General features: G+C 34.4%; 2 protein-coding genes across 3 annotated transcripts; both read right to left on the bottom strand.

Annotated features, from left to right (window-relative positions):
- Window positions 1-431: 431 nt before the first annotated feature.
- LOC100376132 (uncharacterized) lies at window positions 432-2,799 on the bottom strand. Of its 2 annotated transcripts, none has more exons than XM_078013232.2 (5): window positions 2,680-2,799; window positions 1,930-2,063; window positions 1,703-1,829; window positions 1,198-1,404; window positions 432-674 (listed from the first exon to the last, which is right to left on the bottom strand). In XM_078013232.2, exons 2-4 carry the CDS (start codon window positions 2,008-2,010, stop codon window positions 1,235-1,237), a joined length of 378 nt encoding a protein of 125 aa, XP_077869358.1. In that variant the 5' UTR covers window positions 2,011-2,063; window positions 2,680-2,799; the 3' UTR covers window positions 432-674; window positions 1,198-1,234. The 2 variants fall into 2 exon arrangements, with proteins under 2 accessions (XP_077869358.1, XP_002739461.1); XM_002739415.4 differs by having other exon boundaries at window positions 1,243-1,404.
- A 1,562-nt stretch (window positions 2,800-4,361) lies between these two features.
- Window positions 4,362-7,262, bottom strand: LOC100376287 (uncharacterized). The gene is made up of 5 exons (XM_002739416.4): window positions 7,166-7,262; window positions 6,529-6,671; window positions 6,303-6,429; window positions 5,848-6,009; window positions 4,362-4,492 (listed from the first exon to the last, which is right to left on the bottom strand). The coding sequence occupies exons 2-5, from the start codon at window positions 6,592-6,594 to the stop codon at window positions 4,470-4,472; spliced, it is 378 nt and encodes a 125-aa protein (XP_002739462.1). The 5' UTR covers window positions 6,595-6,671; window positions 7,166-7,262; the 3' UTR covers window positions 4,362-4,469.
- Between the last annotated feature and the right edge of the window lie 14,726 nt (window positions 7,263-21,988).

Below are 21,988 nucleotides of genomic sequence, written 5' to 3'. Positions count from 1 at the left end.
TGACTAACACTGATTGATTTTTCGCTTGACTAAGATATTAGAAGTGTGTACTGTGCACATTTTACCGGCTTTCAAATCATAGAGATTGTACCCAGATTGATTTTTATCTTGACTAACATATCAGTGATGTGAGGGATGTTAGGGTAAAAGTATTTGACATCAAGAGTAACCCAAATTACATTAATGTGTAACTTCGGGTGCTGTATGGTAATTGTTGTACCTAGCGAATGATGGAATAGTTTGAACTAGAAGGTAACCCACATATCACACAACAGAATGAATTTCGGGATAAGTTTTAACACCACAAGTATCATCTAGTGTAGTTCAATATAAGGTATACAAACACATATTTGGTTTCTGATTTCGCTCAGTCGTTGGATCAAATCGTCGCAAACTATCGAAGTTTTATTTAATGCGTGAGAGGAGCCATGTAGATGGATGAAACTACATTATATCCAGAATATATATAAGAAACATAACTAGTATCACCACTGAACCCATATTGTAATTTCATGCACCAAATTAAACTCAGCATGTCAAATATCATGTAACAGCATCATCGATTGAAGTGTTTTTTCCAACAGAAATAGAATCAAATGTTTATATGACGTTCATCTTGAAAAGTTAAAATAACTTTTCCGTAACTGGCAGCTACAAATCTTCGTAGTCAGTCGCTGAGGTGAGAAATTGAAAATATGTTATTTGGCGATGGTAGGAATAAACCGGTCCCTGGAATATCGTACACATTAACCAACAGCAGAATATGGAAAACAAACATGCACCGTGGGTCACGGATTTTGTTTTAATTTATTTATCGTCTGTTCAGCGCCGGACTATGCTTTCTAACGAGTCGCGATCTATTATATTATTTCGTTATAATGTAACGCATAACAACTTCTAAAATTCTAATTGTAATAAATAATCGCCCGATAAAACAATTGACGCTAATACTACAATAACTTGTATTCACATTCAGTGAGAGGTAGTCTTCCGATGAAAATGCGTTATATTTACTCATATGTAAACATCAATTTCTGTGTATCCATTACGAAAATATAGAAAAACCTTTCTCTAAAAATTAATTGTTTGGAAAAATCTGGTTTCGTAAATCTATTTAAGTCAAATAACAAATACAAATAAATCCCGATGTCAAAATTAGTATTATTATTAAAAAACGAGAAAAAAAAATGCACTAACATCAAGCAGAAAAAATAGTCGTGAAATGGTTAATCGTTCACTCACTGGGCACGCAACACATGACATCGACATCTGCGATAGGTTGTTTTCTACAGTCGACATTGCATTCAATTTTGGACGATTTCACCTCGTTTCTTCCACATCCTGCAATCTGACATTTTCCACCGCATTCTTCTTTACACAAGTTCCCACCAAATCCATCACCATCTAATTACGTAATGAAAAAAATACGACACATAAATTGTTATCCCACTTGGTCTTCTTTCTTCTTAGCTTTGTTTTATGTGATATGTTTTTGTTTTTAAAATATACTTTTAAAATACAATACATATTAAAATCAGTGAATTTGCTTCTCTTTGCTTTCTAAAAATATGAGATTAAAGAGTATTGTGGGTAGATATTGAAAATAAATATGCCGCTTTCGTTTTCAACATCGAAACATAGTTTATTTTAACTTTGCCGTTAATAATTCGTGAGTCAAAATTGCGTAAAAAATTTAACATACTGCAACAAGTCATATTTGGCTCCGGACATGCGCACTCGGTCGAGGGTGTAAAATGCTTGCATTCTTCGGCACAGTATCCACCACAAGCCCCGCAATGCTGAGTTGCCACACCAGGAGAAAGTGGCATCTAATACCGAAAAAAACAAAACAGCAATAATGAAAATATAGCACTATCGATGTTTTATTTTTCAAATCCCGATCAGAAAACTAGGATTGATGTTACTTACTCCTCCTTGCTTTGCTCGGCATAGCAACGGTACCAGCAACAATACGCACAGGCTTAGCTTGGCGGACATTTTTAGAATCATGGGTTGTTGTCGCTTTCACAGCTAGAGCACACGTCACCAGTTTTCTGAGGTTACTATTAATTATACATTTTTGTTAATATAGAGCATAACATTCATAACACAGTATAATGGTTAGAATACACAATCATTCGTTACACATATGGTCTAGTCAAATTAATATAGTTATGATATGCAATTGAACAAATTAAATTTGAAATTAAATTCAATGAGTTTATTACTTTATTACCTATCTCAAACTTTATTTTATTTTGAACTATATAAATTGTATAACCCGTCAAATCAGCCAGCTCAACTCCTGACAACCTTGTCTTCATATATATTCTATGCACAGTTGCAAAATACATTTTATTAAAATATAAAACAGCTGGTTGAAAACTATGTATGACCTTTTTAATCGAATGAACATGTCTCGCTGCCGAGCACTATGCCGATGCTCATTGATAACAATGCTGATTCAAAACACTTGATGTGAGATATGCAAATATATGTCTTTATCGGCGTAATTTGTATGCAAAAAACGTACGTGCATAGTCAACAGCTGGCGTATATATATCAGAACTCGAATATTATGTTAGTCGATATTGTTTTCTATATAGTTCATGTCTAAAAAATAATACATAGACACAAAGAAAACATTACAGTTTCACTGGCTACGTATTTGTCACTTACCACAGTAGCGTGATTATAGTCACAACTCAGATGTTAGTAGGAAGGTTTCAACAGTGGAAAAGCGTACGTCACCATGTTTTCACACGTGTATCTATGACGTCATATGTTTTCACAACGCGGGAACACTGTAGGGCATCCACTATAGAACGGATTTATGTTGTTTTCAATCAAGCCTGTATATCCCGGTATCGATACCCGCTGAAGAATTAAGTATTGAAAGTCAATTGTTTTGCATAAATTTATAATTCGCATTTGCACATGACTTTGATAACAAAATCTGGTTTGTAGGGTTGGGTGATGCTAAAGGGTAAAAGGCGAGGGAAACAGAAAACTATAATATTTGATTGTAATACAAAATAAGGCAGTATCTTAAGCGTTTAATGCGCAGGTCATCGTACACACTGCCACGCATGCAAGCTGAGAATTATTAGGTTGTAGCACTTACAGTGGATCACGCCATAAACATATTGGTGGGTGATATATACTAATACAGTCGTAAACTGAACTAAATGCACACAACATTAAATGTCCAATAGCGACGTCTACAGTGCTTATGAAAAACATTGTTTATTTATACCATGTTAGTACCTTCCATGTTTATACGAAATTCATTATCTTACACCGAATCGATTTTCCATTTGACATGACTTATTTTTTATATTTCATTGTTATGTTATCATCATGATCGGTTTAATATCATAACAAACACCAGGTACCATAGCTCATGGTGACCCCTCGTGTTCGGAGATCGAAGACTTTCAGTTTCAAGCATTACGACAACAAAGTTTTTGGTATTGTGGATGAAGGCGCGATTTCTGATTTGTAATTAGATATACAATTACATTGTAGCGTGACACACTTCACAGAAATGAATGAATCGTGGTTCAATGCATAAATGTACCTTTTTACTTTATCTAGATGGCTCCATGTCAACAAGTATGCATACATACAGAGCCATATACGTCACAATGTTTAAATGACTAAATACCATGTTGCCAAGTTCTACAGTCACAAACATGTCCTAATTGTGTAGTTATCAATTTACTGAACAGGCATGTAATAGCAAACGGCTCAATTATCTATCTATCGAACTGTATGATATCATATCGCGGTTGGGGCTGTTGAAGGTGTGGTCCTAGTAAAATGAGAAACCAAATGATGGAATAAGCGTTTGCTACCGTTATACTGCCAGAACCATGTATAGGGATAACAATAATGAAACTTCTGTATTGGAATAATGCGACAGTTTTGAACAAACTTATATTGAGATGTTATTTAGGTAATTGCTCAATAATGCGTTTGACATTTGCCACATGAACAAATTCCATGCACACATACATATATAATAATTGTTGTCATTTCTATTTCAAATACATTTTAATACCTCCTAGTCATAGGAACTTGCAGGTATAGCACCATTTGATCAAGGTAATTTAAGTACTGTAAATGTTGCTGGCTACTGTAAAACCCAGAGGATAGCACATCAATCAAGAATCACAGCCTTTACATCTAATTCTATATACATGCTTAGTACTTACTCTTCAAGAGCATTCGCGAGACTTGATCACGCACATGTCCTTCATCAAAAACGTTTGAATTACCCATCTTGATGTGCCAGATACATGTTATGTTTAGTGTTACGACAATGTATGAATGGGTAAAGAAAGACACATACAAAGACATTATTAGCTAGTTATCAGGCTCTTTATTCAATAAGTAGTCGGAAAATTCAAATTAACTAAATGGAAGTCAGCTTGTACATATAGTTTCAGTAAATTGCAACACTTTCGTTACACTTCTTCATAGTCAGATTCTGAGAAGAGAGATGAAAGCAAATGTTACTTGGTGATGATAGGAATAATCTATGCAATATCATACACATTGAATAACAAAGCATAGCGTGTAAATTACAAAAAAGCTGAATTTTGTTCACAATAATATTCATGATATTGAATGTCAGACAATTAGCAATGCTTTCTAAAAAAATTCTATCATATCTATTTAATAAACGCACAACAACTTACAGTCATAATTTTGTATGCATATGTCCAATAAAACAGGTACTGCTAATATTACAATAGTAATAAAGTTCATATTCTAATAATGCGTTATTCTTTTTTATAGTATGGAAACAGAAACGCGTGTGCACCCATCTGGTCAAACGATTATACGAAAACAGATTATGAAAATTCATAAAAAAGATCGCTCTTAGATAAATTAATGGCACTCTGTCTAAGTGCATACTTTGAGTTATCCTCGCAATAACATTATTATTATACATCCTTCCAAGGATACATCATGGGAATGCCGAAATCCAAAAAAGTTTATAACAGAATCAGAAAACTTCTTTGTGTGGAGTCCAAACAAATGTATAATAATGAGAAATATTGGAATGTCGTTTATGAATAGAAGAAACAATAAAGGTCGCACAATTGCACTATGTAGTATATTAAACTGTATATTAACAGCACCTGACAGTGACACACCTTTACCTCTATCAGATGAATAAGAACTCAACCATTTTAAAGAAACCAGGGAAACACAATAAATTGAAAACCTGTTTAATAACAGGCAATAAGATTTTCGAAAATCTGAATTAGACTTCGAAATTAAATCATGAAAATTTCAAGTTGTGATATTATTGACCATGAACGTGTTTTTAGCCAACCTGGCTGCTTTCATTTCTTCATACGTCTATAGGGTCACGCGAATCACAAATATTGTTACAGAATGTCATGTCTCAAATACCGAATTAGCATTATTTACATATTTTGTAAACTGAAGATAGATGTGTATTTATAAAGTAAGCCAATAAGAAAGACTCCTCAAACTTTTTAAAATGGCCCTCATGGATCTTAACATGATTGCTTGATTTAGGGAATGAGGGAGTATTTGAAGCACGAAAATATGGTTACAGTCAGAAAGACCCAAATTGTGATTTAACATTATCATTATAGTTGACATATATATGATACATAGATCGGGTAAAACCATTAAATACGAGATACGGCTAAATCGTGACAGGTACTAATTTACAAATAGGTAACACATTATAATATCCTAAAATGTCTAATTTATTAAGAGAAATAAACAAAATAAATAAGTAAATATGCATTAATATTTTAAAGGGAAATATCCTCAATATGAAATGGTTAATCATTCACTCACTCGGCACGCAACACATGACATCGACATCTGCGATAGGTAGTTTTCTACAGTCGACATTGCATTCAATTTCGGACGATTTCACTTCGTTTTCCCTACATCCTGCAATCTGACATTTTCCACCACATTCTTCTTTACACAAGTTCCCGCCAAAACCTTCACCACCTTATTGCACAATGAAATAAGAATACAACATAAATATATTTTTTGCGAGAAATTCTTTGGGATACAACCAAGATTTAACTCGGCTATCTTTGGTGAATACGATAGCCATATTTGTATCACCCCATTCGGAAAAATCCTATTTTCGGCACTAAAAATATGAAATATAACGTAGATGCATTGTTGTTAAACTGTCAGTGATTTGTTTTCACCCGACTTAACGCCACGACCAAACGTACGTTATTTTGACTTTACTATTAGTGAGTGTACAAAAGAAACAATATATTGTTACATACTGCAACAAGTCATATCCGTATCCGAACATGTGCACTCAGTTGAGGGTGTGAAATGTTTGCATTCCTTGGCACAATATCCACCACATACCCAGCAATGCTGAGTCCCCACATCACGTGAATAGGGCATCTAATACAAAATAATAACAAAATAGCAGCAATGAAAAGACAACACCATCAATGTTTGTTTTCAATTTCTGATTCGAAAACTTGTATTGACGTTACTTACACCTTGATTTGCTTGGCATATCAGGGGTACCAGCAGCAACGCGCACAGGCACAGCTTGGAGGACATTTTAAAATGATTAGGCTGCTGTAGTCACAGATCCACCACAACACTCGTCACCAATTCTCCAGGTTACTTCAAATACACTAAATATATATTTTCATTCGAATAAAACATAACTGTCATAACACAATATAAAAGTCAACATGCAAATCACCCAGTACAAATATGTGCATGGACATCAAATGAGTTTTCAGTCATTTCAAATAAAAAAGTATTATGTTTTTGAACAATAACAATTTGAAATTGAATTGAAACAAATTTATTATGATAATCTTCCATTTTTTCATTTTAAATTAATTGTAAATTATATAGATAGTTTAGGATGTGTCTCTCGTGGCAACCACGTCTTCGTACTTAATATTTGTTTAGTATTTAATGTGCAATGTTATATTATAACAGGGAAGGTTTCATGGCGTGTAACCTTCACAGGGTAAACATGCTCATGGCACGTTTGTACACAGTAAACAATTACCAGAATACAGATAATACTTGTTATATTTTCCCACGTAGACACAAATATTTCGCAAGAAATCATTACAGTTTCAGTGCAACCAGTTACAATATATTTATCACTTACCACAGCAATGTGAATATAATCACAGCTCAGATAATATTGCACATGTTTCAGCAGCGTTCAGAAAACAATCACATTATCACAGGTATATAGTGTCACGTGGACCCATGACGCCACATGTTCTATAATCGGTGAATAGTGTGGTGTGCAACGATATAATTTTGATACAATCAAACCTGTGACCAAATATGACATCCGTTGAATAATTAATTACCGTAAGGTCAATTGTTTCTTTATGGAAGCTTATTTGGAAGGGAGAGCAACAGGAATCACACCGTTTTCCAAAATATCACACGTCGTCTAATACGCGCACGCGTTGTTTTGTTATAGGACGTATTTAAATCAAAACTAGCGAGAATGAGTGGGAGCACCGTTGATCACGCTATAACGTATTGGGGATACGACTCGCACATTTTCTCTGATCTAATCATCAGCCCATTGTTTATCAACACAAAAAGAGTTACATAAAATGGTCAAAACGGTAAAGTGCAACATTTTATTAATGTCAATGGTTTATGTTATAGATTTGAAGTCTGAATTGTGACACTCTTGCCATCTGAGATTATTTGTGAAATAGTGTTACTGCATTTAATCACAAAAAAGCTCATCTTTCAAGTGTTAAGGCTAGTCGTGTTCTACAAATACCTAATATTTAATAGTTTAGAAGAAAGAAGAAAATGTATTTTTGAAACGTCTGCACAAATGTACTATGATTTGGGAGATGTATTCCTCGTAAGATATTGCTGTGAAGGTGTGGAATAATGATGATAGTAAAAATAAAACCATCTCTCATCTCTCATGTCATATAATGGTGGTAAACTGGGACATAGAATCATAGTATGTATCTAAGTATAAATCAGCAGAAGCAGATTCTGTCGTCTCCTTGAGTTAAACTACATGAAGTTGAACTGGATATATCAGTGCAATATAATCTTTAAGGTTAAGATTTATGATCGAAAGTACATCACTAATATATTTGAATGTGAAATTAAAGGCTTTAGCTTTTTTGTTTTTTAAATAATTTCTGTAGAAATCCAGCTTCAAATGAATAAATCTTCCATGGAGCACAATTTGATCAGATTGGGAAATTTCCCGTAAAAATGTATTGTTCTTAACTAAGTAAGTAGAATCGTATACAGCCATAATGTATTTGTAGCGACTAAAACAATTTGTATTGACCAATTCAATATCGAACAAAGAAATATCGTGGACACCGAGCCGCACTACATCAAACACTGTAATCTAGTGAAGTACTGTGACAAATAATAAAACGTCAATACCATATAATGTTTTAACATGGTTATATACTAAACTGCATACAAGTTACGTCATTTTGGAATCAATAATTTCGTCACTAGAATATAATTAGGTACATAATTCGTGTTATTGTTTGTAGAACACACATACAAATATCTGCTTACAACTGGTTTTTAATCCGTGTCGAAAACGTGCACAGACTGGTCGTTTTGTGCACGTTTCCGACACGGCTTATCAGCCACCTCAAGTGCCAAATCCATAAAATAAACAACCAATGTCAATAGAGTAGCCTAGGTGTTAAAAATGGATTAAGTACTGGCAAACCAACTTCTGCATAGGTTTCTCTCTAAACGCATGCTTTTTGGTTCATTTAGTCATAATTTTTGAACTCAGAAACCTTCAAAACCTAATATTACATGTCAGAACGAGATTTCACGTTTTCTCCGTAAAAGGGATGCTGACTGTTCCCTCTCTGGACTCCCTTCCCGCGTATACTAGTACTACTAACTCCTACCATGTCCTCACTTGATGACGCATCGAACAAACTTGAAGAGTCACATATACTACGTTACGTCATTTTCCTATTTTTCAATCTGGCACACAAATACACATCCTTTAATGGGAACATCTATAACATATCGAAAGCTTGGAATGTCACCTGTCTATTACGAAGCACACGAAAGTGAAAAAAAAATAAAAATATAAATTCAAAATTAAATTTTGTTTAATATATGTTTATGCAATGCATTCTTTATGGCACATCCTGTGATGTTCATTTGACAGTGGAGCACCGGCCACGGGCGGAAGTCGGCCATCTTGTCCACCCATTTTTGGCGATGGTCTAGCTGCAGTTCGTAGCTCGCTTGGTTTCGCTGTCGATTATTCGTTCGTTGTGGTGTTAACGCAAAACCATGGAGCTACAATTCCATTCTATGCGAGTTTCCCTATTTTACCGACCTGTAACGGCCGTAACAGCCATAAGCTATAAACGGGCAACAGAACTCATTTCGCCCAATCTCCCGCTTTTATCGCATTTCAATCAACCGCATATCGCTTAATTTCCGACCGCAAAACGACCATATTTCTTTCCCTTTCATTTCTCACTCGCTTAAAACACTGACCGCTTGTCCAATCACTGATCATTGGCACATGAGTAGTCGGAATCGTTGTTTTAATGCTAAAGTTTGAGGATTCAACGAGTATTAACTAATCCATCACACTTTGTATCATTCGCGAATGCAAATTGAATTGTTACGTGGATGTTCCACAACAGGCTGATAGAGCGGGATTGTGTTCCATTAACTCCAGGGCTGCTACTTTGTTTTAACAATATGATTAGAATAGAATAGAATAATGCTTTATTACATTCTTAATGAAATCTGACATTTCAGTTTTGGTAATTGCTGTATTAAAGCTTTTCAAAATAAACTACAATTAAACTACACATACAATACAATAATAGATTTCAAATAAAAAACAACTAAATCACACTGAAAATATAGCACAACAACACATTCATTAATTTTCACCTTTTCTTTTCTTATTTTGTGGGCTTTCTGTATGTAATTTAATAACCCGAGTAGACATTGTTTGTTAGTTGTGTTTAAAATGTGTATCAATTTATCTTTGTTGTTGCAATTTTTGAAATTTGGATTGGAGAATAGAGTATATAAGTGTTGTCTATTTTCTGTATGGAGATCACTCTCAGTGATGAAATGGATTTCATCCTCAATCACGTTACATTTTTCACATTTCCAGTCCTGAATTGTTGTTACCCACTTCTATACAGTTGATGGCAGCTAATTCTAAATTTGCTCATTGTTTGAACCGCTTGTCTATCCGTTAACTTTTGTAAATATGTTGTCTTTCTTCAATGTTATTGAATGTTTGTACATAGTTATTGCCCTATAGTGTAACAATGGTAATTTACCAGTATCCATTCTTACTGCAATGTTGCTTGATCTGTTATTCACATTTAGAATGTGCCTACAAAATCTGAGATGACTTTTTCAGTTTCTGTCTTGTCCCAGTTTTTGTTCGTACATACTCCCCATATTTCTCTCCCATATGTTAATATTGGTATTTGTGTGGTCTCAAACAATTGTGTTTTAATAGTAATATTGTTTCTATTGTTATTATAGATAGGTGCTTGTGCCCTTTCTGCTCTCCTTGCTTGTTTTGCTAGTGTTGACATTGTTAAGTCCATAGACCATTACTATTAAAGTTAACACCCATATAGGTGAAGTTTGTTGTTTTCTCAATTATATGATTTCCATACATTATATTTAGCTTCTCTGTATTGTAACCATTTCTATTAAATATAATTTATTTTGTTTTCTTTATGTTTACTTGTAGTCCCCATTTGTTTGCATACCTATGTGGACAATTCATAGAATTTTGCAGTCCATTTTTACTTTGTGACATAAGGATGATAGCATCTGCATATAACAGACATGGAATTGGTGTGTTATATAATAATGGTGGGAGACTAATTCATCTAATGTAGATATTAAATAGCGTAGGACTCAGTGGACAGCCTTGTGTTACACCGTGTCGTATCTTCAAGTTTGACTGCACATTTCTTTTTCGGATACATATGTTTTATGATATTGTTGGTTTGCATTTTATACATTAGACCAGTGTTCCACACATTATCGAAGCATTACTGAGGTCAATAAAACTGCAGTAAAGTTTCTTTTTCTGTGCTTGATATTTTTTTATTATCGTGTGCAGGGTTAATATTTGGTGAGTTTTTTCTGAAACCACCTTGGTTTGGATGAAGGATGTTGTTTTCATCAAGAAACTTAATTCGTCTATTGTTGATGATGGAATTAAATAGTTTTCCTATGCTGATACATAATGATATTCCCCTATAGTTATTGGTGTCAGTCATGCTTATCACTTTGTTTATGCAGTGGAGACAATAGACTGACATTCCAGTTATTTGGATATTCACCAGTTTGTAGCACATGATTGAACAGCTTTTTTAGTGCATCTTTCATACTAGTACTGTTGTACTTCAGCATTTCTCCGGGAATGCTATCAGGCCCACATGATTTTTTGTTTTTTAATTTCTTTGTTGCATATAATATTTCCTTCAGTTTGATTTCTTTGTTTAGGTTTGTATCTACTGATTTATTCTGTTCTAGGAGTTTTAGTTTTTCTTGTAATGCTACCTGTTGTTCCTTTGTTGTAACTTTGTTTTTACTGGGTTCTTGAAAGTGTTCAATCCAAGTCTGGTGAGAGTTCTGTTGCACACGAGATTTTTCATTTTGGTGAGTCAGTTTGTTGATTGTCTTCCAGAATTCTTGTGGGTTTGTACTACAAGTGAGATCTTCTATTTTTTTCATATGTTCTTTCTTATCCTCTGTGTATAGTTTCTTTACAAATTTCTTGAATGTTTTCTTTTTGCAGTGATATATATATGTCTCAGCTGTTTGTCATATGGGTTCTTTTGAAGAGATCTTGCCAAGGCGTTCAGTTCTTTTTTCATGTTGTCACACTGAGTGTTTGTCACCTTATGTTTTTCTTTTTATTATGGCTCTTTGTACTTGTCTTTTTTATGATGCACCTGTCTGCTATTGACTGCAACATTTTATGAAAGTCATCTGCTATATTATTTAATGAGGTATTGTCATGATTATTTGTTATGAATTTGTTAATAACCGAACTTCCTACCTCTGTTTGTAAATAAATGTTGTAAATTTATTTGTTTGCATTATTCCATATATATCTTCCAGGAGCCTTGGTTAAGTCTAAGTTGGTGTTGTGATTTTGTTTTAATCCAGGCAAGTTGATCAATGTTGTAATTGAACAGTGATCGCTGGATGATTTAAATGTATTCACATAAAAATGAATAATGTTATGATACATGTTAATTGACGATATTGAGTAGTCCACTGTGCTTGATCCAGATATCTCATGACAGGTTATTTGGCCAATTTTGTCACCACATGCTCTTCCATTTAATATCAACAGTTGGTTTGACTGACATATCTGTACAAGTTTTTCTCCAAAATGATTTTTCTTATTATCTTGATTATGTCTTCTTATTTTTTCATTGTTTTCCCAACAGTGGTCTTGTGTCAGCAAGATGTATGTATCACTGTCTGTATGTATGTCATCGATGTCACTTGTCCTGGCATTAAAGTCACCTTGCATTAATATCTTGCCAAGTTTTCCAAATTTTGTGATTTTGTGATAGACTTGATGATTTCCTTCATTATTGATGGTTGTTTTAAACTTTGGTTCATAACTGCAATCACTGTTGGGGAAATGTAATTGTCTTTCTATCTTTAAAAGACGCTCCAGGATTGCATCATTGTAGTGTGTAGGGTATGTCAGAGTGTGACTGTTAACTACTTCACTGTATAACCTCATTGGTTGTTCATTTCTTCTTGGTGTACCTATTTTGAGTGGACTGTATGCCTGTAGTGGAGTTTTCTTGTCAATAGCTGACTTATTATTATATATAAAGGTTGGTGTTCCTTGGTATTTGTTAAGATGTACTCCATCATACTTTAACATGTGATGGTGGATATTATTCATTGGTATGTATTCTATATTAATCCTAGCTGACTTGAGGTATGTGTAGGTTTCATTCATCACTGTTTTTCACCATTCCAATGCTTTTTTGGGAATATGCCACAAATGAAGAATTTCACATTTCCTTTTTTCTCGGTCAGTGCTTTCATAAATTTTTCAAGTTTGCATTTGATCTTATCACTCGAGAGACCATTGTCAATGTCATTTCCTCCTACATTTAATGTCAAGGTTCTTAAGCAATCAGGAAGCTCGTTATTCTCAACCGCATGTTGGATACTATCAATTGTTGCTGCCCTAAATGTCAAGAAGAACTGGTTTTTAGCCAGGTCTTTTCTCTGGATATGTGTTGATTGCGAATCACTCACTCCAAGATGTTCAACTTGTGAAGGTATATTGCGTGATCTGAAATGTTTGTATGGTGCTCTTTGATGTTGTTGATAGTTATTTGGCAGAGTTGTTCCCTCTTGTTGATGGGATGATGTTGTTTTATGCATCTGTTTGGATGTATAATTCTTTTGTTCAGCCTTTATCACATCTATTCCATACTGCTTTACTCTATGGACACTAACCTTCTTTATTGCTTCCAAGATGTGGTTTGACTTAGTTTCATTATCATTATTTTGTGTTTATTAACTTCAGTTCATCCCTGATTGTGGAAATATCTCCGCTGTCATTACTTTTATTCATTTGTTTCAGTTTTTGTTCTAGTTTGTAGGTATTAATTATGAGTTCATTGTTGTTAGTTGTGAGCTGATTCCGTTTTGCTTGTAAGCTTTCTATTTTATCATCACCATTTTCAGCTTTTCAATTTCAGTTGATTTTCTTTGTAGGTCTTTTTCCATTAATGTGCATGCTGCTGATATTTGCTTTCCTTCACTTGTTGGTTTTGTTGATAACTTAGATATAATTTCATTCAAACCTTCTGATATTGTACTGTCTATTTGTTGCAGTAGTGATGAACTCTGACATTGATAGCTTTCAAATGCACTCAGTATATCAGTCATGTTTAACACAGGTTTGCTTGGTTGCCTTGTTGAGTTGAGCATATATGTATTTTAGAAGGTGTTTCATCTTTGACAAGATGTTTTTCTCTTCTTTCTAGAGTCCTCTCCTGTCTATCATCTAAACTGCAGCTCAGCAAAGACTTTGGTTGTATATATTTCTTCTTCACTGTAGATTCCCTTTCTTCCAGACCTTTGGTAATTTTCAAAGCATCATTTTTTGAACTGTATTTGGCGTTTGCTTTGCGGACTCTTAGAGATCTACTTGGGGGAGGTTTTTCATTATCAAGCAATGTAGATTGTGTTGCAACTGTAATTTAAAATCTAATTAGTTCCTGAAGTTGTTTAAAGAAGGTGTATCCTTCATTCACAATCCAGGAGTGGTAATTATTCCCTTGTATTAGTACGGTCCCATTAAAATAAACTTTAATTGTGACTTTTATTCCCTCATCTACTATACGTAACTGTACACTATTCTCATCTTCTTTTCTGTCATAGCATTATTCACTTCGTGGATATACTGTATTTAATGCTCTAATCCATACTTCTTTTAAGTTAGTTACATATTTTATTGTAACACTATTTGTATTAAATGTTATTGTAATTGTGAGTGTGATATGTAAACAAAGTAGTAAAGCATGATAAACAAAAACAAATCCTAAAACTAAAAACTAAAATATCTCCAAAAAACTAAAAGGAAAGAAAGATTAAGACTAATTCTAATTATTCCCTATTCCCTATTCCCTGGTTTTCCTTAAAATTAGATCTTATTGCAGAGGAAAACACAGAGACTACATGCTGTTGATAGCGCCCTCATATGAATATCGAGACATTTACGTGATACAGGCAATGCTAACTCCTTAGGTCAGAGAGCACGGAAACCAGGAAAATATTGATGTGTCCCCCAAAAAACAAAGATGCCATGGCCATGTATTTAAAATTCGAGCGAGCTGATGGGCTAAATTTCTGGGCTCGTGTGGTCGAAAAATAAAGTAGAAATTATTCAACAAGCGGTTGAAAAAGCGAGTGAAAAAAGAAAATGATCGAAAAGCAGAAGCGAGCAGGAGGTTGGGTGAAATTAGTGCTGTACATTCAGGTCCTTTGTAATAAACACGATCGACCAAGATCTATCAATCTGAAGCACGCCAAAGACAGAAAAAATGCAGTTTTGAATATTGACACCTTTCATATTTTTTAAATGAGCCAAAAAATGTATGCTGCTTAAGCGATGATCGATCGAAATACGCTCGTTTTGCAAGTTTTAATGGCTGCGTTCTGTTGAAGATACCAGACTTCACTTTCGGAGTTATTACCGAAGATAATGTACGACATATTAAAAATCGGAAAAAGCAAAAAACAACAATTGGTTATGTGAAATTGATTAGCATTCATGTAGGTCCAATCAATTGTATCGTCTATTTCGTCAACTGAACTTTACAACCCGGACCTGCTCGACTATTATTATTGCAAATGTCATCATTTCTTTCTTCCTGGTCAATGAATCAAGAATCAATTGGGTATAAGTACGTTATTTTAGAATGATTTTCATTTCGTTTCACGTGATAGCTAGTCTGATTTCTCATATAGCATTACAAATAGGAAGTCCTCGGCATGCTTCAGAGTACTAGTATACTCCAGACCACTCGATTTGATGAATAGTCTGGGTGTGGCTTGTGGGTAAGACTAACAAATTGATTCCGATGAGGTTGTGATTATTCAGATTTTTGACAATGAATTGTTATTATTGAAATGAAATTATCACGTCTAGGGGTGAATTGTTAATAGGTAAAATGGTCTTAAAAACATAAATTGTTCATCGTCTTGTGTACACCAGTAAAGAGAGTGGCGTCTGGACGTAACCCATAATTGGAAGAGCTGTTCATGCATTGACCAATCACACAACAGCTTACCAACACCAATGAAATATTTGTGCTTAACAAAGGGGTTTGGCACTAAAAACATGGAACGTTTATAGGCTTAAAGTTGAATTTAGATCGTGTTATAATCCAAATTCCCTTGGCAGAGTTGTAAGCACAAATTTTCATATGCGTGCACACTCGAGTTAGGAATTGATCTTCCGATATTTAATTATTCAAGGAATGTCGTTATTAGAACACATGCTTGATTGTAACAACATACATTCGTTGTACATAACATAGGTCCCCTGTTATGAAAACCTATGACGTCATAGATCTACGTGACAAATATAATGCGATAATGTTTTGGTTGCCTGAACACAGTTGAAACCAACGTAATATTTTCCGAGTTGTGAGCACATCCACGCTGTTGAGGCAAGTGACAAATACACAATGTTTTCGTGTCTATGAGAGAACAACATGTCAACAAAATATAGATAGATAGATTGATAGATAGATACTAGATAGATAATTTATTTGACACAAAACTTTGTATCTACAATACATTGTCCATAGTCAAGAAACTAATCTATCAACAACACAATAAAAAACACAACAAAAACAACAACAACAACAACAACAAAGAAAAAAGTTTTAGAAATAATTTAAAATGGAATGAATAAACTTGGCAAGCTATCTTTTGTTCCAAGCAATTGCTCAATGCCTTGGCTTGAGAGCTCGCTATTAGCGGAGTCATAACAGAGAATTTCTTTATTAAAAACAGCGCGAGCTTTTGAAATTTCACTGTTGTTACAAGTGAACATAACATGAACTTCATCACCAATAGCCTGCTTGTCATAAAATGTACAAAGTCTTTCCCCTGGAGGTATTCCTTTATAACGCAGCCTTTCAATTGGTAATGAATGGGCAGAAATTCTAAACTTAGTAAAGCTGACTCTGTGTTTTAAGTTTTTTTGCCTGCTCCAAGAATGTTTCAAATTCATATGTATGTTTAAATTTATTGTAGGTGCGTAATTTATTATTTTCGGGTTTATTATTAGTTGGTAACCAGACTTTGTTTTGGTGAATCTGTTTTATAATAGTTTTCAATTCCTTTGAGTCAGTTTAATCATCACTAATTTTAGTTATATTTATTAATTTGGTAATAAATGACGACCATGTATTACCATTCATATTGTTGTCTACAGTGAATGCACAGTGCAGTAGGTGATTTTTCCAATTGATTTTATCATTTCCTAATAATCGAACATTTGGGTACATATGTCAATAACAATTGGGTACCTACCAAGTTCAGCTCTAGTAGCCAGGTTGCAGGTTATTGACACCCATAATTTGTTTGCAAAATCTAATGTGAAGTTATTCAAAATTGGTCTTATCATTAAAAAGTTTTTCAATGAAACTTTCATTAGTAATTTCTGCTGGTTGTTTTGATTTATGTATTTTGAAAGCATACGCTCCGCAAATTTCTGAACCATACAATATTATTGGTAGTATTGTACTACGATATAGTTGTATAGCATTTTGGGGGAAACAATCTAATTATGCAGATTGAGTGCCTGTTTTAATGCACCTACTGCACGTTGTGCTATTATTTCTACCAAACTCTGAATGGCTATGGTGAATTTACCACTACTTTGAAATGTTAAATTTCCTAGATAGAACATGTTATTAATTTGTCTCCCTCCATTGTTAAAAATAATAATTTTAGTTTTGTTAAGATTAGCATTAAGTTTCCATTTGCTGCAACAACTCTCAAATAAATTCAGACAATCTTGTAATCCTGTGCTTGTCTTGGACAAGATGACAATATTATCTGCAAAGGGCAGAATTGTGTCATTAATGGGGAGTAACTCAGATTGTGCAAGACAATCAGAAAGATCATTAATGTAGATGTTAAACAAGAGTGGGCTCAAATTACACCCTTGTCTAACACCACTTGATGAAAGAAAAGGTTGACTGCATACCTGTCCTATTTTGATGGAATACATGGTGTTGGAATACATTGATTGTATCAAGTAGATGAGTTTTCCTGTCACACCTGCTTTTTAAAAAAAATAGACCCTCACGCCATACACTGTCAAATGTTTTACGCAAGTCAACAAAACAAGGCATAGAGGTAATGTTTTCCAATTTTATTAGTGTATTTATTAATTAAAAATTTTAGAATAAAAATAATGTCTGTGGTGCGCCGTTTTTTTTTTCTGAACCCAAATTGAGAATCTTGTAGAAAATTAATACTGTTGAAAAAAAATTATATCCTGTTGTGAATAATACTGTTAACAATTTTCGATGTGCAGCTAGAAAGGGCAATCCCTCTGTAATTATGAATGTAAGAAAATGTGTGTGAACATGACCTATACACACTATGGCCTCATTGCTAGTAATATTTGGGTTCTGATTTGCCAGCTGTTCACTGTGCACGTACATCGCTTGAATACAATTGACGGCAGCAAAGGCATATATTTCAATACCTCATATTGCGTGTTTGGAATCAGTCGCGGCGTTGTTATTAACGAGCATCGACAAAGTGCATGGCAGAGTGAGACCCGCTCACGCCCTAAAGGTCACACAAACTTCAAACTTACTGTGTTAAAATAAACATTTTGTAAAATTACATTGTCTACAACAATACACGAGTTACGCAAACTTGGTTAGGTAGATTATATTTAGTTCATACTAAAACATAATGAGAGATGGTGCACACAAAACTAATTTCAATTTAATATTAGATCCATATTGTTCAGGAACTTGCCATAACACCATTAATTCGACTGAAAACATATTTGACAGGGATGGATTTCTAATTTTATATATTGCTTGAATAGAAACGCGTGTTTAATAGCAACCTCAGAAAACTGGTGACGTGTACTGTGGCTGTAAAAACGACAACAAAAACCTAAAAAGTCCTCCAAGCTGTGCCTGTGCGTGATATTGCTGCTACCCCTGTTATGCCGAGCGAAGGGAGGTGTAAGTAACTATAATACTCGTTTTCTGCTCGGGATTTGAAAACAAACATTGATAGTGGTATCTTTTCATTGTTGCTATTATGTTGTTATTTTGTATTAGATGCCCCTTACTCGTGATGCGGGAATTCAGCATTGCGGGGCTTGTGGTGGATACTGTGCTAAGGAATGCAAACATTTCACGCCCTCGACCGAGTGCGGATGTCCGGATCCTGACATGACTTGTCTGTTTTACGAAATCGTCATTGATAGCAAAGTCTAAATAAATATTGAGTTGTAGTGTTCACCCACAATGCACCTTGGCGACTGCGCGATGTAATTTTAGTGAAAAAAAAACAATTTCACAGAGTAAAATAACAGCTACATGACTAACTAACCTAAGGAGAAAACTCGTGAGTGAGATCGCATTTTATATGTCGTACTCATTTTTTCATTACGTAATAAAGTGGTGATGGATTTGGCGGGAACTTATGTAAAAAAGAATGCGGTGGAAAATGTCAGATTGCAGGATGTGGAAAAAACGACATGACATCTTCCGAAATCGAATGCAATGTCGACTGTACGAAACTACCAATCGCAGATGTAGAGGTCATGTGTTGCGTGCCCAGTGAGTGAACGATTAAACATTTATTACCAGAATTTTTCCCGATAAATAGTACCGTCCCATTTTCTTACTTCTTCAAGTTCTCGTTTCTTTCCTTCAATAATTTTGGGATCGGGGTATATGTATATGTTTGTTAAATCAAATCGATTATGTTTTCCAAATCTACCGAAATTGTTGCCACTTATATTTTTTTAGAGAGATGTTTTTTTTTCTAGTTTGTGTTAATAATTTGGGCTAAATGTGTACACGGAGTTGTTGTTTACATATCATGAGAATGATTAGTGAATAGTGCCAATTGATCTAATTTCACTGAACTTAATTACAGAAATTATTTGTATTATTAGTATTTCATCGGGCGTATACTGAAATATTGAAATGAGATTTTTTATAAACTGTTTTCTTTGGGATTATAAAGATATATTAAACAATAGTAATTAATTACTCTAACCATTATCACGTGATATGTTTGTTGATTTCTCTTCTCAGTGACTATGATGATTTGTAACTGAAGTGTTGGCATTTACGGAAAAACCAGTGAAGCTGACTTCCAATTAGTCAATATGCATTTTTTGGTTGAAACTAGTACTACTCGTTTATTTATGTGTTCTAAACTCTTTATTCTGTGATAACTGACCCAATCCCCTATAACACAAATAACTTGTCAGATTTAAAGATAGTACTTCAGAGTTTTGATATTGAAAACAAAAAATTAGTCCCCAAAACGAATGTTTTGGTGTGACAGAAAAATAAACCATTTAACATACTAATATTACACATCAAGTGAATATTAGTTTATTACAATTATCATATTATTTGCTTTTTACCGTACCTAATGTAACTTACTCGGAAAGCTGTCACTTCCCATTTCGTATGCTTCTCCGCTCATTCCAATGTCGTTTGATGCAGCGAGCTCAGTTGCTTCAGCATACTGTTCCTCCATGTTAGTTGTATTGACCACAAGTCACACAACCTGTTATGGTTGCCTGAGTGTGTTATGGTTGGAGCTGACAATGTTTGAATGAACATTACACTCGTGTATACCGCCCTCGCGTGGTGGAATTTGATCATAGAGGTACACTTTTCAATATAGGACAAAGCATAGCATTATTACGAGGATATGCACGAAAACAGTGCAGTGGGAGTATCGACCGACGCAGCGTACTGTCTGAGTGCATACTTTGAGGTATCCTCGTAATAACCTTATTATTATACATCTTTTCCTTTCAAGGATACACTATTGGAATGCCGAAATCCAAAATGTGTAGAACAGAATCAGCGAACTTATTTGTGTAGAGTCCGGTCAAACTCTGGTGGCAGCCACGTTTGTTTTCATATTAGAAGACGCTTACGCGCATAATCATTCCATATTTGGAATTCACATTTCCTAATATGGTAGGATGAAAATACCCCGTAAATTACCGCAAAATTACGACACACTGTAACATGGCGTTACGGTGACAGATGTATAATAATAAACAGTTATTATTATTTTTATTATTCAATTTCAGATTTAAAAAAATAGGAAAAATAACCATATGATAAAAAGACAAAAGAACAAATTACAATATCTTGCTGCTCCACAATGCACTCTCTGAAATACCCCTCCCCCAGCCTTATCCAGTACAACTGCTATTCGATTCCTGTTCCGCCCATAATAAATTTGTCCATCTCGACTTTTGGCTTTTGAAAAAAAACACTAAATCATGTAAAACATGTTATCAGCTTCAAAGGTCACCCACTTGAATAATATATTACATGCCCATATTTGTAAACTGGCGGGTGATTCCAACGCCACAGAATCATTTAGACTTTTGCAGTTTTTTGATATTACATTTTCGATGTCACAGTAAATCAATGTACAATAACTGTAGTTTTGTTGGTTTGAGCTACATTGTCGCATCAAAGAAAACTTATAACGACTGTCGTATTTGTTTATGCAATTTGTGTGTATCTGGTAAACCCCCAAAATCTTGCAAATATTTATTGAAATTGAACCAAAACGACCACGGTACTAAGTCATCAAATCATACATTGAACGACTTTTCCCCTAGGTTGGAGTTACTGTGGACAGCAACGTAAACTTATCGCTACACCGTTGCCGAGGTTGCAAGAGACAAATGATGCAAACTATCTTGAGTTGCGTGATGTATTGACACATTCATAAACCGATGTAGGTACAAACTTCAACCAAACGATGAAACACAGATTTCTCGAATATACGACAGACAATCAACTTGCCTATGTTAAACTTAAAAACAATGTTAATTTACTCCTTAAAAATTTGAGCAATCAAAGCGCTACGTCCAATTTCGGAATGCATACATTTTGTATAGCAATAGTTACGGTACTGGAGTCCATTTTCCTTAGCGAAGCAGAGAAACGAATGGAAGAAGCTTTGGGGGTAACATGGCCACCAGTTTGTCAGAGGTCATGTATACTATTGCAGAACCTTATGTTAGAATTAAGGGCACTCCTCTTCAAGAGATGCCAACCGTGCCATGCCAACAAATAATAATGATTAAAATTTAGACTATGCACGTTCTCGTCCCTACTATATCTCAAAAACACTCAACACTAAA

The sequence above is a fragment of the Saccoglossus kowalevskii genome, chromosome 9 (assembly GCF_978046115.1).
Source record: "Saccoglossus kowalevskii chromosome 9, keSacKowa6.1, whole genome shotgun sequence".
Taxonomy (NCBI): Eukaryota; Metazoa; Hemichordata; class Enteropneusta; family Harrimaniidae; genus Saccoglossus; species Saccoglossus kowalevskii.
The sequence above is the reverse complement of the archived record's forward strand: the minus strand, read 5'-3'. Positions and strand labels throughout refer to the sequence as shown.

Bases quoted from the DNA above. Each gene is read 5' to 3' on its own strand.
- LOC100376132 (XM_002739415.4), bottom strand. From the start codon at position 2,010: ATGATTCTAAAAATGTCCGCCAAGCTAAGCCTGTGCGTATTGTTGCTG. The intron at 1,830-1,929 runs GTAAGTAACATC...TTTCGGTATTAG, and splicing joins GCCGAGCAAAGCAAGGAGGA to ATGCCACTTTCTCCTGGTGT. The intron at 1,405-1,702 runs GTATGTTAAATT...TTACGTAATTAG, and splicing joins GCCAAATATGACTTGTTGCA to ATGGTGATGGATTTGGTGGG.
- LOC100376287 (XM_002739416.4), bottom strand. From the start codon at position 6,594: ATGTCCTCCAAGCTGTGCCTGTGCGCGTTGCTGCTGGTACCCCTGATA. The intron at 6,430-6,528 runs GTAAGTAACGTC...ATTTTGTATTAG, and splicing joins TATGCCAAGCAAATCAAGGT to ATGCCCTATTCACGTGATGT. The intron at 4,493-5,847 runs GTGAGTGAATGA...CTCTCTTCTCAG, and splicing joins TGTCATGTGTTGCGTGCCGA to AATCTGACTATGAAGAAGTG.